The sequence below is a fragment of the Aspergillus versicolor genome (genome assembly GCF_001890125.1).
Source record: "Aspergillus versicolor CBS 583.65 unplaced genomic scaffold ASPVEscaffold_3, whole genome shotgun sequence".
In the NCBI taxonomy this organism is placed as follows: Eukaryota; Fungi; Ascomycota; class Eurotiomycetes; order Eurotiales; family Aspergillaceae; genus Aspergillus; species Aspergillus versicolor.
This window is the reverse complement of record NW_024467526.1, coordinates 3,562,850-3,581,489: the sequence shown is the minus strand read 5'-3', so window position 1 is coordinate 3,581,489 and position 18,640 is coordinate 3,562,850. Positions and strand designations below refer to the sequence as shown.

Sequence of the window (18,640 nt, the reverse complement as noted above, 5' to 3'; positions counted from 1 at the left end):
CGTGCCAGCTGGTTAAGACGCTAAGAGGAACTATCGTCTGTTGCATTGGATTCTCCCAGAATTTATATTAGTACTTCCTTTGGTCCACCCAACTCCCCCCATCGTCCTCCGCTCTCCACCACCATCACTGTTGTCATTCCGATCGCTCTTTTTATCATTTCCACATCTCCCTCCTTGACCTGCTGAGCCCTGGCAGGCACAGAAAGGCGCCTGTTCCTGACGGAACCACGCCCCCCCGTGGTACATCCACTGCCGTCCCTGGTTCTTCGCCGACTTTGATTGCACCCTTCCCTTGGTTCGTGTCTCCCCTGCCAGCCGTCACTTTCCTCTCATCAGCTACTAACGGTTGAAAATGCACAGGACCATACCAAAAAAAAAAGGCGACAAACCCTTTCAATTGATTCAATATCGCCCACGTTCCCGCTTTTTGTCGCAGCCCTCGAGCGTCAATCTACCCCTTACGCATTGCACTGCAGTGCATCGTGGACATCCCCTCCTACCCCCTCACGCCATGTCTAGGTGATACAGGGAGCGCGCCCTTAGATTGTGCTTTTCAAACACCCGCTTGGCTTTTTAGCAGGGTGTAATTGAGCCCAGTCCCAGAATATTACATAATTTCTACGACCCCATTCTGGTAATAGGACCCCAGAAACTGCAACTTTCGGCCTACATTCAATGCCGAAACCATTGGAAGCGTAACACTTGTTAGCCATGAGTCGACCAATGCGATCGGGCAGTGTTCGCGCGATGTCTCAACGCCCCGATTCAGACTCCATTTCTCCTCCCCGAACTCCCCCGGGACCTTCTAGCCACAAGATCAAGAAAGGTCGCCACCCGCGACCATCCGTTCGCGAGACTTTCCTGGATGATTATAATGATAATGCGAACGATAGTTATGACTCTGCCGATGACCGAGATCCTCATGACTTGTCATTGTCCCCGCAGCACGCCGCCCGCACCTCAATTGTTGACAACATGCTTCTTTCGCTAGATCAATTCTCATCAGGGACCTCGGTGTTGGATGACTACCGCCTATTTAATTCCGCTTTTGAATCACCGAGGTATACTCGAGCATCCCAGGACTCAATGGCGCAGCATCGGTATCGAGGCCATACCTTTTCGTCCTCCCTCTCTTCAGATGTTGATCATGGATATGACGATGGTACTAGTCGGTATGCGATTCAACACTCGAGGGAACGCCGGAGTAATAGCAGTTCAAACTATCGCACCGGTGTGAGGAGGTTTGAGAGCACTAGGAGCCGGGACTCCCACGGGCAGACATTTGACTACCGAACTAGTGCCACCGCACCTGGGACTCGCGCGGGAAGGAAAAGTAGCAAGGGAAGCACGTCTTCTAACTTAGATTTCGGCCCTACCTTCTCGGGACGTCAAATTGAGCCAACTTCTGAGAGACGATCAGCCAGTTTTGATCTTGGGACAAGGAAACCCTTCATGGCCCTTCCAGGATCATCTCCGGACTATGATCCAATGGCGTATGATGGTATGGATGCAGCACCCACACCCAACGTTCCGGCTGGTCCAAGGAAATACCAGCCGCCGCCTCAAGACCTTGGTGGAACTCTAAAGACTCAGTCCTCGCGTACGCCAGTAGTATCGCGAAGGAACAGCGTTAAATCTTCGCGGACCACTCAATCCCGGAAACACCGACCCGAGAATCTTGGCACTGCAGCAATGAGATCTCAGGACCATGATTTCGCTCTTATGGCTGGCTCTGATCTCGAGCCTCCGCCCAATATATCGGCATCTCTCGACCCACCGGCCCCGAGTCCAACGATCTCATTCAATAAACCGACATTCCCAGCTCCCCCAGAACCTTCGCCGGCCAAGGAACGTCCCGGATTCTTTCGCCGTGTTTTTGGATCCTCCAAGAGTCCAGGTACTATATCGTCTGAAGGTAGTCCATCCGATTACCCACCTTCTAAGGAGCCCGAGTTCAAGGACACGAATGCAGTTAACCCCACCGTAAAGCCCCGGAAACAAGTTCAGAAGACCAGTTCAAGCAGCACTCATGCCCCGCGTGAAGGAGCCCAGGTGGTGAACAAGAAATCGTCTTTCTTCCGCCGGCGAAAGAAGTCGGTGACGGAGAATGTACCTCCTCCAATTGTCCTTCCCCAGAATCTGGGCAATAAGGCGACGACAATAATGAAACCCGAACCTAGCCCTGTCAGCAGTTTGAGAAAGGTTATGAATCCATATCTGGCCGAGAACACCTCTAATAACAGCACCCCTGCAGTGGATTACTCCACAGAATCTTCAGATTGGAGTACTGCGGCCAACGACCCAGACAATAAGAAACAAGAGAGTGTGCAGAGCCGCAGGGACAGGGGCAACTCTCTAAGCATTCACAATGGCCCAAAGGCTAAATACAGTCTCTACCCTGCGAGCTCGGTCGGTAACGCACATGATACATCTTTTCTAGGGACTAGCAGCGGTGATGAAGATCATCTCGTTAAAGCAAATGAATCGGAAGCCACACCGCCAGTCCCACCACGCTCCTCTCTTAGACGTGTGAAGGATGACGAGTCGGAAAGCAATGACGCGAAGACTGTGGAGACAAGACAGTTGGCCGATATATCGGCTGACAAACTAACAACATTGGAAAATCTGCGTCCCACCTCGCTATCTCCTGTCGCAGAGCGATCGTCCCTTAAATCCGGGGTTCCCGCTATTGAAACCCCGGACGATGAATCAGCTCCAACCCCTACTAAGGAGTTGAAAGACAAGGACATGTTTGACGTGACCATTTGGAACGATGACTCTGACACGCCTAGCAAATTGTCCACACCAATTATTGGCAAGGATTCTCCCCATGCTTCGGTTTCCGATATTTCCAATTACCACACCGCAGCAAATACTCCTATTGTCCCACAAGGTTCTGAGTGGAAGTCTACTGAATGCAACGCCGAACCCTCGGAGAATACATCTCTGGAAACAGATAACAGCGAAGAGAAACAACAAGCACGGAGACTGTACGATGGACAGGATGAGTTTGTTGGAAATGAACCAGCAGCTGCTTGGCTTGGTGGCCCAGACCGTGATAAGGTTAGAGCGGTTTATATGGAGCTGTTTGACTGGTCCAACATGAATATCCTCGCCGCGCTTCGCGGTTTGTGCCTCCGCTTAATGTTGAAAGGGGAGACCCAGCAAGTTGATCGTGTTTTGGATGCCTTTTCTATCCGATGGTGCCAATGTAATCCTCGTCACGGCTTCAAGGCGGCAGGTGAGTTGATCTTTTGTTTTACTCCTTCACGTATGTTTGGAATGTCAATTGCTAATGTAATCCAGACGTCGTTCATACCATTTGTTATTCACTACTGCTACTAAACACCGATTTGCATCTTGCGGATATCGAACAAAAGATGACTAAAGCCCAATTTGTGCGCAATACGATGCCTACAATTCAACGGGTTGCCCTTGATGCTGCTCCAGATGAGTTCGGAAGCAAAGCAAGCGCTTCGAATGTAGACTCAGGCCTTCCGTCTTCTCGATCTACAGCGTTTCCTACGGACCAGACAGGACCCAACACGGCGAGTACTGACAAGCCCGATAAACCCACTAATGCTTCGGGGAAATTGGTAAATCGTTTGTCTCGCACGGATTTGGCCGGTAAAATGGCAAATGATGCTGAGAACGACGTCGGCCCGCTCGTTAATAACCCATTTTATGGGACAATGAAGGCATGGGAGCAGCAAGTTGAAACAGTACTTCGAGACTTTTACTCCTCGATTCATAAACAAAGACTTCCACTGCTTGGTGTTCAGCCAGAGAGGGACGTGCCACGGACAGCGTCGAGCACGATGCTTGGTCCAAACCCGCAAGGTCTTCGCAGAAGCCCTAGTACTGTCAGCAAAAGTGGCTCCGATATCTTTCCGCGGGGCCGTTCTGCTGACTCACGCTTTGGTACCGCACGGTGGTCTTCCAAACCTCGTTCACGAGCGAGGTTGTATCCTCCTTCTACTCTCGGATCTAGCCGAACAAGTTTAGATGATCAATCATCCTTGTGGAGTCCGTCTGGGTCCAGTACTTGGAGCAAGTACTCTCTAGGAAAGCTGACATCGGCGTCCGTTGACTCATTTGGATCAGGCTATCCACATGCAGACTACCAACAGTCTATCGGGTTCGCGAATGCGCTTAGCCAGGCGATTATCCGTGAGGACTCTGCCAATTCCATTGCTAGCACTGAGGACCCGGAACGAACTGGCCAGCTTCTTGAAGATGAGACGCTGGAGCTCGCTGGAGCCCCGTGGGCTAAAGAGGGAAGTTTAAAGCACAAACACCATTTGGACTCGATTGATAAGCGTGCGAAGGAGCGTAATTGGAATGAATGTTTTGCCGTTATTCAGCAAGGCTGGATGCGCCTGTTCTCCTTCAATGCATCCAAGTCGCTCAGGCAAAAAGCCAAGCAACGTCATCCCGGTGGCGTTGTAGTGGGTGGAGGCAACTGGACTGAGAATGCCGAAGAAATATGGAAGTTCCTCTTACGCCAATCCATTGCCAGCGCGCTACCCCCCCCAGGTTACTCGAAGTCTCGGCCACATGTCTGGGCCTTGAGTCTCCCAACTGGAGCGGTGCATCTTTTCCAAGCGGGCACACCGGAAATTGTGCGAGAATTCGTTTCTAGCGCCAATTACTGGAGCGCGAGACTGTCAAAGGAGCCTCTCATCGGTGGGATAAGTAACATCGAATATGGATGGAGTGACGCCATTATCAACTGTGCGTTAATCAATTCTGATTCCAACAGAACGCCTCCGTCTTCATCTGGACCAAGACCTAGCATACAAAGCTCCATTAGGAGTTCCATCGACCAGCAGGTTGTCCGACCCAAGTTACCTGCAGATCGTGTAAACATCAGCGATTGGAGCCCGCCACAACAAAGTATGGTGGCATCAAATCTTACAGAAGCAGACCAGTTGAAGTCTTTGCAGACATACGTCAAAAACGTTGAGGACGAGCTGCAGCGACACAACGAGCTTCGACCTGCCATGGTTCTTGCTTTCTCACCACGGCATCCGAATGCGACAAAAGCCATGTCCAACTGGGAGCGCAAGTCATCTTATTTGCTGCGGGAGATTGTGAAGTTCCGCACTTATATTGATTCCCTTCAGAACGCAATTGACGCAAAAAACAAAATATTTGCTGGGCGTGAAGATGAAGCTAAACCTTCCGAGTCGTGATTTTTCTTTGTATGTCTTGCTCCTAAGTTTCTTCGCCTTTTCGTGAGAACCGCCTAAGGCACGATTATTTGTATTATACCCTTCGAGAACCGTATCGAGAACCGTGTCATGTACAGCTGTGCATTTAAAAGATCCGGACACTGTTACTTTATGATCCTGGGCGTTTTATCCCAAGCTGATTTCCCCGTCTTTGCTTTGTGTCCTCCTGGTTGTAGGCTTTGACGATATTATGTGGATAAGAGGAATGATCGCTTGATCGTGATTTAGATGAGATAATTCATTATTGTATAAATATCCCGTAATACGTATATCTAATAATCCTTCCAGTAGCCACGTCAACTCGACCAGTCTTCCGAGCGAGCAGCCGTGGAGCTGTTTCTGTAGGTGAAGTAATCGGGTACCGTGGCTCAACCACGCAGTTTTCATGGTTCTTCATTCCTCAACAACAACAAACATCCTTAAATCACCAGCCTCTTATTCTCTTTTCATTCTCTCCACTGCACGCCAACGGTATATTCTTTGACAACTCATCATCGGTAAAACGATCATTAGCTTGTTTGCTACTGTTTACTTTTTTGGCCTTTAGAAAGGCGCGCGAGGTAAGAGGCACTAAGTGGGTAAGACGAGGCGACTTCTCTCGCTCCGCGGCCATCATTTGGAATGGCTGGAAGAATGTGGAGAAATTAGAAACAGCGTGGGATCTCAGACTAACCGTTTGGGGCTTAGATAGGGCATTGATTGTCAGACGCTTTCTGCTCCGTCACCATGTCGACCGGTCCCGCTCATCCATCGTCTGTCAACGCAGTCGACGACAACGCGAATCGAGGGCGCCGGACGTCATTTTTCTCGCTTTCTCCTACCCACCACCTGGAAAGCGACCTCGCATCATTAGATACGGACGACGAATTCTGCGATCCGTTGGATTACATGGTGGAGGAAACGCGGTGGGATTTATCCCCAAAAACAATGAATGCGACCGCAGACCGGGGGGACGAGCACCGTCAAAACACACCGCAAGCCGCATCTCCCAGCATGAATCACGACGACAATGAAATGGATAATAGCGCTTTTGAGCAACAGGATCGTTATGATACACAATTAAGTCCCGATTCATTACCTCCGTTACCCGATAACGATGATAGCAGTCTCGAAGAACACAGCGACCACGGCCGCGCGGAGAACCAAACCTTTCTGGATGAGAAAGAGATGCAGAAGAAACTGATGGACATGGAGTCTAGTTTTCTCCCAGAGCCTTCGACTATTGAGATTACCGCTGCGGACCGTACTACGGGCGCTGACGATACGTATGTGGTTGGAGCGTTGGATAAGGAGGATGCGTTGGATTTTGTAGAGCCATCCTGGGCGGCGCCAGACGATTCTAGCCACGACCTAACATCAACAAACAATGGTGTTCCCATTCCACCTAGTCCTGGCATTGGACCCACGGAAGACAGTACACTGAATCTGGATGCGACCCCAGCAGCATCTGGGGAACAATATGGAGATAATATAACAATGTTGGAAGCGATCCCATCGTCTCCAGCTGCCGCAGCGGCAGCTCGAATGGGGAGTCGGAACCAATCCCTGCTGCATGAGAATGTCGATGGAACGAGTCAACAGGAACCCAGTCAGCTTTCTCAGGAATATTCAGTCGACCAGTCCTCGTTAGAGAGCGCCAATCAGTCTTTACAATCAGCGCAGGATTTTGGAGACCCATCTGCAACGCATTCCAGGATATTCAGTGACGCCACCACCAGCGACGCGGACAACGCATCTCGCACGAGTAACCGAAGGAGTAGCCGTCCTAAATATCTGAGCAGTCGTCAATCCGCAAACCGGCTTTCATATTCCTCCGCGGCAAGTGGTGCTACTGAAGGGACTCGCAGTGATGCAACCTTAGGTGCTGCAGACTATGCGCTCCAATCCGGGGGTGCCGCACCCAACCTGACGGTGGGGTCTCGTCGCAACAATTTGGCTAGATCAGTGAGTTTGGGAAGCATGGCGTCTGGAATATCGGGATACAGCGATGAGAACATTATGAATAAACGAGACATGAGTGGAACTACAGATAGCGGCCTTCACACTTTAGATGAGGAAGAGGGCTTGCAATCACGCCCCGTCTCATCGCATCAACAACAATCAGAGCAACAATCGCAATCAGAATCTGCTGACGAAACTTCTGGACCAATGACACCCAAGGCTAAACCTCGCGACCAGGGGTTTCCGACTGATACCGTAATCGCGGAACGAGTTAAAGATGTCCAAGTCCCGAGTGCTTTTGTGAAGCAATACCGCGAAGACTTTGGTCACGGGTTGTCCCCCGATAAGCGAGGACCTGGCATGACCCCCGGGTTCGCGCGCAGTGGCCGATCATTGACACTGAAAGAGCAGAGCAGCACGATTGACCGTCTTTCGAAAGAAAACTTTGACTTGAAAATGCGGATACATTTCCTCAATGAAGCTCTGAACCGCCGCTCGGAGGAAGGAGTCAAGGAGATGATCTCCGAAAATGTCGAGCTAAAATCTGACAAGTTGAAATTGCAGAAGGATAACCAAGGATTGAAACGGAAGATCCGGGACCTAGAGAAGCAGCTTAAAGATCAACAGTCTGATAAAGAGTCGATGAAGAATCATGACCCGGAAGGCTTTGACGAAGATGACCGTGATCATGCTCATGATGAGGAATTGGTATACCTGCGGGAGCGGATCGAGACGTATGAGCTTGAAATTGAGCGACTAAGATCTGAGAGTATGGCAAGGGAAGGCGAGAAACGGAGACTGGCAGAAATGGTTAAATCTCTAAATGATGGGAGGCCCGTTGGGTCAGATTCCGGAGCAAGAGAGGAGAGGGTAAGTCATGGAGCTGACGACACACTGACCTTGAAAACCTGTACTGATGTGGCTTACAGGATATGTGGAAAGACATGCTTGAGGCGGAAACCGCAGCTCGTGAACAGGCTGATGATGAGAACAAGAGATTGCGGGAAGAACTTATGCGCTGCAGAAACGAGACGAGCTTCTCCGTACCACCAGTAGCACCTTTGAGGACGGCGAACCGGGACCGTGGAGGCTCTATGGTATCGTATTCAGCCGCTTCTGATAGGGACATGCATCGCAACGCTGCAACCGGCAGCTCTTCCAGCTCAACCCTTGTAATGGAATATGAGTTGTTAAGGCAGGAGAATGCGGAGCTACGGAGAGAGGTCAGCGCCCAGACTTCAATGTTAACCTCCCGGAACCGGGAGAAGGAACGCTTATATCAGGAGATTGAGGAGTTGAAACTCGGCCAACGTCGGGATCGATCCATTGCTGGCGACAGTATATTAGAACGGTCTGCATCTAGAGCTCAGGGACGGCCACCCTCACGCTTCAGCGACCAAACTGGACAGTCTCCGGTTGACGACGCAGAGCGCGAAGATTGGGAAGTCCGCAACGGGCAACTACGCGACCAGGTCTCGACACTGAAACTGGAAAACCAGGCTATCCGGCAACAAGTCGATGATTACTCCAGGGAGCTTGAAGCCCTGGATAAAGCCTACCAGGCTGATGTAGACCAAGCTGAAGAAGAAATACAGAACCTCCAGCAAGAACGTGATCAGGCATTGCAGATGGCTGATGAGAGGGATGCAGCCTTCCAGGACCTGAGAGCCGAAGCCCAGGAAGAGCTGGACGGCATCGGTGACGAGTTGGACCAAAAGGTCGAGGAGTGCCAACGCCTCACGGAAGACCTACGAACGCAGGATGAGAACCTAAGAACACTGCAGGCAGAAATGCGCTCCGCTAGCGAAGGCATTATTCGATTGGAGGAAGATGCACAGAATAACCTACAGCGGTACAAGGCCGTGCAGCAGGAGCTTGAAGAATGCAATGGTGAGATGGAGTCCTTAGAGAAAAGCTTGTACGAGGCAAATTCCAAGGTTCAGCGCCTCTCAGTCCAAATCGAGTCGAGCCACAACGAGATCGCATTCCTCCGAGAGGAACAAGATGGCGACAAGATTAAGATTGGAGACCTGGAGTCCGAACTCAAGACATATCAGATGAGCCTTCAGAGTGAGAAGGATAAGACGAGCGAGCTAGAAGAGCGCCTGGCTGAAGAAAGGCACCAACGTGAGGTCGTTGGAAGCAAGGAGAAGCAAGAGGTTCAGCGGATTATGAACGAACTAAACCGAGAGGCTTCTGCAGCGAAGGAAGAGTCCCGCAAACTGAAGAAGAGCCTCTCAGCGCAAGAGATTGAGACGGCCACCTGGAAGGAGCGCCTGACTGATTTGGAGAACAATCTGCGAGAAATACTCGGCGACATCAGCGGCAGCCGGTCCAGCTTGATATCCAACATTACGAAGTTGCAGAAGGAACTTGAATCTACGGCTCTAGAGCTTGAGAGCACACGATCTACGCTGGACGAGAAGGAGTCGCTGCTACAAAACCGCGATGCACTCCTCGAAAGTCATGGACTAGAGTCTCGCAAGTTATCCGAGCTCCTTGACCGTGAACGCCACGCTCGTCGTGCAGACAAGCAATCATTTGATCAAGCACTCAAATCCCACCATCAAGCATCGCGGACCATCACACAGAACAACTCTCGTATCACTGAGCTAGAAAGTGCACGAAGCCAGGACCGCAAGCGCTTCACCGGCCTTGAGCAACAGTTTCGGGAACAGCTCAATGAGCGAAATTCCATGCTGCTGACAATTTGGAAGCGCTTGTCCGGCATGTGTGGGCCAGATTGGGCTCATTCCAACAGCTTGATCAACGGCAACTTACCAAGCCAGGAGGTCATCGGTAATATCCTATTTTGGCCTGGATTTAGTCGAAACCTTTTGCTCGCCGTCAAGACTCTGGAGAGTGTGATATCGGGCTTCAAATCCCGCGTTAAGGATGTTGAGCGGAACCTCACAAAGCAATACCAAACCCTTGAGCACGTCTTTGGTTTGCGAATCAAAAAGCTAGACAGGTTGGAGGAGACGACGATGAACATGCGCGCCCAATTGCAAACTCGAAATCAAACCGGACTCTCACCTGAGTTATCCAAACTTCGTGGCGAAAACCGACTGTTGAAAGCCGAACTCAATCTCCTTCAGACGCATCCGCGTAGCCGTGGCACTGGCATGGGAGGCTCACCCCGAGCGTCTACCATCGATGTAACAGAACGTGGCCCGTTAGTCCGCGCCAATCCAACTGCTGATTCGTCTCCCAAGAGCGTTGCTCGATCTGGTATCCCACAGCCATCCCAAATTTCAACATCAACAACGCTAGCTGAAAACACCGGCGCCGTCGCGCGACCACGGCACAGATCATCAGAACCGGGTAACCAAGAAGTATGGATAAAACGCCTGCACGAACTAGAAAAGAGACTCAAAGGGGAACGCGAAGCGCGCCTTTTGGATCGCAGTGGAGCTAGAAGACGGCTTGAAGAGCGTGATGCCGAGAATAAGCGGCTCCGCGCCCAGCTAGACAGACAACGCCTCCGTAAGGGCATCTCAAGAGAGGCTTTCACCGATGACGGGGCGATCGGGCCTGGCTCTGACCTAATCACTGGGGACGAGGGGTATAGAGATCAGGACGAGGTGCACAGTTCGAGTGAGGGCGAGGGCATTACCGTTGATATTGAAGTTTGAGTTTTGTCATTCCAATCGATTGATCTATTGTTATGCATTTTAGCGGGACCTCTGGTGTTGAGCCTTTTTCTTTTTTCTTTTAAACTTCTATCCTTTTTGTGTACACCTGACCTATATACCCTGGCTTTCTTTATCGTTAAAGTTGATGCTGTGACGCTGATGTGTCTTAACGGATGGTCAATCATAATGAAGGCTTGATATGATGACCATGATGGCTATACCTAAAATTACAAGCTGTAGTGTACACCATCCACCAACAATTATTGCATGTCTAGTATCGACTATGCCACAGCAACTGGTTTCTCCAGCTGTGCTGCATTCCTCACCTGCTTCGCCCACCTTAATCCACAACTATTGCACAAATCCCTATTCCCACTCGGCCCCCGTCGCCACTCCGGCGTCGTCTTAGTCTGACACATAACACAACTCTTCTCAACGGCAGCAGCGCTCTGTTTTCTCTTCCATTTCCTTCTCCTTGAAAGAAGGCGCTGCGCTTCCTCTGCTAATCCACGATTCTGCTTTTCCAACTCGCGGAGCTCAAAATACCAGCTTGAGCCTCTGGTAGGGTTCAGTTCTCCAAAAAGATGGGTGGCAGCGGCCGGGGTGGAGCTGGGTTCACTGACAAGAGATGAGGGCGCGACCAGTGTTGCAGAGGACTTGGTGAATAGGTGCGGAAAGTTGGGGTGATGTTTCAGGTGAAGCGTTGATTCGGCCACTTGCAGCTGGCGTGCATCTCCAGACCCAGTATCACCTGGGGTTTGGCTTCTGCTTTGGTCCCGTGACTGGTTGGCCGTTGTCCTTAATGATGGTTGGACAGGTTTTGGGAAGCGAAAGTGGGCGATGAGGAAGTTGGGTTTTGAGTCATCTTCTGGAATGTCTCCTGGGTATAGGGTTATATGGGTGGTCAAGGCATGGCCCTTCCGGTGGCGGATTTGATGTGTGAAGGTAGTTTGTTGGTTGTTACGGGAGAATTCTAGCGCTTGCTGGATTCCAGAATCTTGCGGCAAGTTGTCGCTTCCGAGGATGCCTTGTATGCATTTACCCATGAGATCGTCGGGTGAACGTCCAAGGACTGCGCGGGATTTCGAGGACATGAACAGGATGATCCCTGACAAGGATAGTTTGGCCCAGAGGTCATTCTCCGTTAGGCCGCCGCGCTCAAGGTCCACGAGTTGAATAGACGAGTATACGGGGATGATTCTGCCGACTAGGACCATAAATTGTCGGCCTTTTTCGGTAATATGCCATCCTCCATGATTTTCAAACCAGGTGAACCCGCTATACTTTCTCCGGATACGATATATTACGCTAATAGGGTCATCGGATGTGCAGGCTCGCAAGTCCCGAGTGACAGGCCCAATATCGCTCGGGTGGCAGACTGTGGATAGGGTCTTGCCGAGGAGGTCGCTTGGCTTGTATTCTAGCATTGTTCGGCAAGAGGGAGACAGATAGAGGAATTCCCCTTCGTAGGATAGGACAAAGATCACATCGCCAGTGTTCTCCACCAATATGTGATGCAGATGACTCCTGGCTACCGGTCGACCTCTAACAACGCTGTCAAGTACAACTGACACTTGACTTGGGCTAAACTTAGTGGCTGGATCACGGTAATCCGAGTACATGTCTAGCGAAGGCATGGCACAATTCGGTAGTTGGCTCCGGTGATAATCGATCATGTAAGTGCCATCTAGTCCGGTTAGTTTAGCTCAAGGCTTAAAATGAAGGCCAAACAAACCGGCATTCCTCTTAGTGACAGCATCCGGCCGCTCAACCAAATCGACCTGAAACCCCACAAAGTAGTCCCTGGAATCCCAGTGTACTGGAATCATCGTCACCAGGTTCATAAATGGCTGTCCTCCTTTCCTGTAATTTATGATGCTTACTTGAAGCTCCGACAGTTGCTCGATTGCGTAGCGTAAACGTAAAACCGTATATGAGTCGACAAATTTTCGAGGGTCGCCTCTTTTAACCTGAGCATTTGGACTTTGCAGAAAACGGCAATTTTTCCCGACAATCTCTCTTTCGGTATATCCTGTTAGCCGTTCAAACGCGTTGGAAACATAGACAATCGGGTGGTCTTCTAGAGTAAGGTCACAAAGTACGAAGGCGCATGAGAGGTCGACCGGACCAAGGTCAATTTTAGGATCGTGTCGTGATACCACTCGGGCCTATACGCTAAGTCAGGCAACACTTTCAGAGGAGTCGGCAAGATAGATGTGTAACAAAACGCCCTGATGATGGATGAAACACGCATGGAAGGAAAATGTCTTACCAAGATACTCATCATATCAAATCCACTTCCTGAATAGATATTAGGATATGGCGTGTTTTTTCGGGTAGTTTCTGATTTTGCGATAGCCGAAGTATAGCCTTTTGAGTAACTACTATCAGCCAATGAAGGGTTTTTCGTACTGAATAGCTACCTACTCTTTCCTGGTAGTTTTTTTGGTTGAATTAACCGATGGGACGCTGATACCGAGGCCCGGGGGACATGTTGGTGCTGCTGGGTTTGGGAAGCTTGGGCTGTTGAGGGCCCAACGTTGCGATTGGCGGCCAGAGGTTGAGAAGGCGCACCTTGAGCTGAAGAAGTAACAACCCCAGGAATATGAGGCTGGTCCCAGCACATGCTCGGGATGTATTCTCCAGATTGCGTGGTGGAGTATGCGGAAATATTCCCCGGTCTGGAAGCTTGTGGTTGCAAGGAAGCAATTTTATCTAGTCCATAGCCCAAAGGTAATGTAGATGACGGGTGCGTAGAGAGATCGTAAGGGAAACTACCCCCAGGGTCTAAACCCATTGGCATCGAGGTATTTGTTGCGGGGTCATACCCAAGCATGGGATTATGCGGTGGATAAACATAATTTTCTACCGGGATCGAGGAAGCAAAGGGCGCCATTTTTGCATGAACAGCCTCGTCCTTGCTTATTTCACGATCTTCAGGCCGGGGTGCAGAGTACTGTCCTTCATAGTAGACATCATCAAAGTCATCGATAGCTCGATTGGCCATGGTGGGAATCCGATCGATCGATCGATCGGATCCAATTGTCTGGGCCAATGGAAGAGCGCAGAACCCCAAATAACAAGAGTTTGGTACAACAAAGCTTTCCCAGATTCACCAAATGTGATGGAAAACAGCGGTATGAAGGTTTGCAATTGTCAACATAGAAAGAATCACACCTGGGGGAGATTGAGAGGGGGCGTATCCCACACTAAATTCCGACAAACTCAAGAGTCCAATATGCAGAAATAGGCGAGCAGGGTAGTCATGCATGCAAGTAAACCCGTCAACGACTGGCTCAATCTGTCCACGATCAACGTGGGAGCTTCAGCCGGGAGCTGGAGGTAGGAAATTCAAGTCATCCATGTCCTGTCGTTCAATGACGGAGCAGGTAGCGATCAACGCCGCCTCCATGGCAGGTGGGACAATTGGGTTCTGCCAATGAGAGCGAGAAGAGGCGGGCGATGTATCAAGCGGCAAAGAGAGCAATTGTGATCAATCCAGAATCGAATGCCCGATGAAGGAAGGGGAAGGCGAAGGATTGGCTGCAGATTCGAGGGTGAAGATGGCCGGGTTGCAATTTGCAGAAAGCCAACGCTCAATTCCTGGGGAATCACGTGGCTGAGACCAAATCTCCAGATTTTTGAATTTAAATCGGCGTGGAACCCAGCAGAGTCCAGACTCCAGGAAGATCTGGAGCGAGCTTCTTAACCAAGAATCGAGGTTATTGGCCAATGCCAAAGAGCTCGTATTAAAGTCAGTGCCTTGGAGCCTGAAGCGGCAGCCAAATACCTCGCGCTGTGGGCGAGGGATGATCACGCAAACTCACAGAGAAACATGGAGCGCAGCTTCATTGTGCCTTACCTGTCTGGATAGCATGGCTGCGGCTTGCCTCCAAAATTAGCTCGTTTTCTATACATGTTCTACACTGAGTATGCAACGGTGCTGATTGCAATCTTCCTAATTTATGAAGGGTGACGATCCTCAGCCGTTATCACCACCACAAATTATTATTCCCCGATAATCGCTGCAAAACGGCCAAGGGGGCACAGCTTTCTTTGTTCCACAACCTCCCCCTCAGCCTCTTCTCCCCTTTCGTTATTTATCATGCTATCTTCCTACAGCTACGCTCCTTGCTGTCAGGGTTGATAATATACTGGCTGGTCGAGCTATCTTCCTTTTTTTTTTTTTTGGCACGCGCCCTATTTGTTTTTTTTTCTCTTCAAGTCAGGCGTCCAAATATTCCATCGTACTGCGATTTCTTCCAACGAACCCGTGGCAGCTCCATCACAACCTTATCATCGTTTTTTTTTGCTCTAATATTTCATTTGTAATCATCTCCATCTCGACGAGATAAAACAATTCGCTGTATACATATCTGTCGACCCATAAAAACATTATGGGAGACGCCCCAAACAAAATCTCGATCACTATTTGCGGGGACGGTGGATGCGGTATGTTGTACAACATTCTTATATCATATATCTCCAATCCGATCTGCGCGTGCCTTTTCGGGCTATGCAGTTTCTCGATGGCAGTGAGTGCATGTCATTAACCGACGATAGGAAAATCTTCCATCACCCTGAGACTGGTCCGCAGTGAATGGGTCCACGAGTAAGCCAATTCCATTCCATATGGTTAACCGACTATTCTAACGTATTCCATTCATGTTTAGATACGATCCTACCATAGGTAACAAACACCCACCCAAAATTTTCGATACCAGATTCTCATACACATCGCGCTTCGTTAGAGGACTCGTATTCGGTCACGCGCACCATTGATGGCGAACAATATTTCTTGTCTATCACTGATACTGCGGGTCAGGAAGAGTATCGAGGTCTATGGGCAACGTCCAATCTAAAGTCCGACGCGTTCCTCCTCGTCTACGACATCACCAGCGAGTCCAGTTTAAGCGCACTAGATTATTTCATGGATATGATCGAGATGGAGACCGATCAACGTGCGGAAGACAACCTGCGATTATTAAAAGAGCTTGGAAATAGTGCTCGAGGCTTGGAAGTTGGAATGGCAGCACCAGTCAGGCTTGTCGCGGGTAACAAATGTGATCTCAAGGACAACCGGGTCATCAGCGCCAAGGATGGCCTAGAGTATGCTCGAAAACATAACAGCGGATTCATGGAGACAAGTGCACGGGAAATGGTCAATATTGAAGAAACGTTTGCTCGTATGAAACCCACGTCTCCGTACCTTGGGCATTCTAACATTCTCTAGTTTTGGTTCGTCGTGTCGTGGAAGCCCGCCGGGAGCACCATCAATATAACCAGGAACTAACAAAGCCAACTCGTCATGTGGGATTTTCTTTGAAGAAACCTCCTATTGGCGCGCTATCAAAGAAAGAGTCGGAGGCAGCCCTTTCCAAGGACGAAAACAAACGCCAAAGCATATTCCACGGCCTGCTAAAAGGGGGCCGGCGCACAAATAATGCTCAGGAAAAAATTGAAAAGAATCTGGAAAAAACATCAGAGGAGTTGTCTTCAGATGGCGAAACTCCAAGTCGATGGAAGCGTATGTGTTGTTGAATATCGTCTTGAGCATATCATTTGGAGATTTCGACAATCCCCCTATACCCATTTGTACTTATTGACCCGTTCAGCGGACATGTATGCATTATATTACCGATCTTGTGCGAAATTGTCTTACTACTCTTTCTGTATAATAGTTTTCAGATACTCAAAATTCAAGCTTGAATAGCCCTTTGAGGTGGATTGAGTGAACGATGAAGTCATTGGTACCTAAGCTAAGCCTATGCCGCGAAGGTTTCCGCATGCCGATATCTTAGCCGCCATTGAATTGCCCTGAGGTAACGCTAGCAAGTAGCACGTTGGACTAAATTTCGGCGAAAATTTGTCACTATTGGAATTTCGCATCGTTATGACGTGGTTGACATCCAGACCCGACACATCCCCGTAAAAAGCACGTATCCTACCTACGTAGTGACCAAAATCTAGAACCGTCCAGAGAAAAGAACTTTTCAGATAAATGAACTCCAGTTTGTAGAGCCATGCAGATGTACCAACTGATATCAACTGCACTGACCTCACGAGGAGAATCGCCGGTGATTTGACATTACATAGACAAGAACCAAGTTTGCCATTTACTGATGAGTATCGGGAGTAACTTGTCGATGACTGAGTGGCGCAAGCATGAAGTCAAAGTTGATCAGATCTCGCCGCTATCAGTTGCTTTCCCAATCATAGATATGCGCACTCCATGAGCCATAATGACGAGATCCAGTTCTAGATCGACAAACGCCAGTTAACAGTGCGGTAGTTAAATTCCTCAGGTGGCGGACGCCATGATTGAGCCTTGTGCAAGCGGGCAGTCCACCGCCAGGCCCGATAACCGAGTGCGGAAGATGACAGGGTCAAGCTTTCAGGAGAATCATCCGGCTTATCCAGGATTGTCGTAGTAAACCCGCTACACGACACGGGCTTGCTCCGCCTGTTGGATCACCCGTATCGACTATGTATCGAGGAAACCCTGCTGTTATCCGCGCGATATGCCCATAGGGCCAGCCTTGCAGAATGCTTCGGCCGGATCAGTAGTATGTACCAGTATGGATCTACGTCGATGAATGAATAAAGTGGATAAAGGTAGAGGAATTTACAAACAGCGTAGTGCCCGGCACCGACGTGCCGATGGAGAACCCGATCGTTGTGCCGTTAATCCGCTTATGCACTGGCGCACAGTCATGCGAGCAAGGTTGCCAGATGCAGTAATCTGGAAGAGGGTCAGACGGAGTCATGGTTGTCCAGCACTATTCGGCGAACTGGTTTTTATGAATGCATAGTGATCGCCGGGTCGGCCTTTGCTAGTTTTGCTTGGCCGGTTGAGCAGGAAGAGTATGGCGGGAGCTGCATAGCGAAAGGATACTACTCCCACCAGCCTGCCCAGTGCCAACGACCCAGCATCGAAGTAAAACATCCGATTTCCAGCCCCCAGGTCGATCGGAAATACGGCCTGTTTTGAGCGACTGTTTGGGCCCGCGGATGTGCCCCATGGAAGATCGAAAGCAAAGAACGGATGACAGATAATCAGGGCCGAACATTAACAACCAAGGCGACCAAGTTGCTCCATCTGGAAATGCAAATGTCTCCGAGCTCCGAGACTAGGCCGAGGCCAGCATAGGTTCGTTTGACAGATGTTTCCGCGATCCGGTCTCTGGTATTACAATTTCTCAAAGAGCAGCTGTTAATTTGCCTTGCCTCGAATTGATTTTCTAATGCTGTGTCAGGCCGTTGAAGTGCCACGATCGCAAGGGTACGATACGAGGAATCGATCCGGATAGCCTATTTAAACATGTGCTCACTGCTCAGGCAAGCCATGGGAAAATATAAGCGGACAGGCCAATGAAGGCAAGGGTGCCTTCTGCAAAATCCAGTGTTCTGCGCTCTGCAAATTATACGTTACCGAAAATACGGTAAAGTCAATTCTGACAGAGAACGGGTAACAATCTCCGTAATATGATGGAACCCCCCCTTGGCCTTTTCAACGACGTACTTGGAAGGTCAGCTAGTTAGTAGTTACCTGGATTGATTTATGATAAAAGAACCAGCCCTCCTCCTCCTGGCAAGCCTCGAAGATTTCCTGGCTTCAGAACCGGACTTTTGACTTTTGGGTGACCAACCAACTCCGCCCGACCACACAACCTACTACGACATACAGTCGCTAGCCATCAGGTGCAACCTCTCTCCCAATCCGGCCATATAGCCATTCCACCTTTGGTTCTGGGGTGCGACTCAAGCAGAGCATTGGTCCTCAGCGCTTGAACCTTCTTTGCGCTCTTTGTATCATCGACTTGCCGCACT

The 18,640-nt window shown here is 49.9% G+C and overlaps 4 protein-coding genes across 4 annotated transcripts; 3 read left to right on the top strand and 1 right to left on the bottom strand.

Moving 5' to 3' along the window:
• Positions 1 to 711: 711 nt before the first annotated feature.
• Positions 712 to 5,195, top strand: ASPVEDRAFT_27666 (Sec7 domain protein; the record flags this gene model as incomplete). The annotated part of the gene is made up of 2 exons (XM_040810034.1): positions 712 to 3,241; positions 3,307 to 5,195. 2 exons carry the CDS (start codon positions 712 to 714, stop codon positions 5,193 to 5,195), a joined length of 4,419 nt encoding a protein of 1,472 aa, XP_040666725.1.
• Positions 5,196 to 5,657: 462 nt separating this feature from the next.
• ASPVEDRAFT_190404 (putative anucleate primary sterigmata (ApsB)) lies at positions 5,658 to 10,810 on the top strand (the record flags this gene model as incomplete). The annotated part of the gene is made up of 4 exons (XM_040809062.1): positions 5,658 to 5,794; positions 5,922 to 8,045; positions 8,105 to 8,743; positions 8,804 to 10,810. Exons 2-4 carry the CDS (start codon positions 5,961 to 5,963, stop codon positions 10,808 to 10,810), a joined length of 4,731 nt encoding a protein of 1,576 aa, XP_040666724.1. The 5' UTR covers positions 5,658 to 5,794; positions 5,922 to 5,960.
• Positions 10,811 to 11,091: 281 nt separating this feature from the next.
• Positions 11,092 to 13,817, bottom strand: lreA (GATA transcription factor LreA; the record flags this gene model as incomplete). Its single annotated transcript, XM_040806503.1, has 4 exons — positions 11,092 to 12,497; positions 12,546 to 12,978; positions 13,083 to 13,180; positions 13,238 to 13,817. 4 exons carry the CDS (start codon positions 13,815 to 13,817, stop codon positions 11,092 to 11,094), a joined length of 2,517 nt encoding a protein of 838 aa, XP_040666723.1.
• A 1,390-nt stretch (positions 13,818 to 15,207) lies between these two features.
• ASPVEDRAFT_51999 (putative RAS small monomeric GTPase) lies at positions 15,208 to 16,092 on the top strand (the record flags this gene model as incomplete). Its single annotated transcript, XM_040814561.1, has 5 exons — positions 15,208 to 15,262; positions 15,374 to 15,422; positions 15,484 to 15,500; positions 15,562 to 16,009; positions 16,068 to 16,092. 5 exons carry the CDS (start codon positions 15,208 to 15,210, stop codon positions 16,090 to 16,092), a joined length of 594 nt encoding a protein of 197 aa, XP_040666722.1.
• Between the last annotated feature and the right edge of the window lie 2,548 nt (positions 16,093 to 18,640).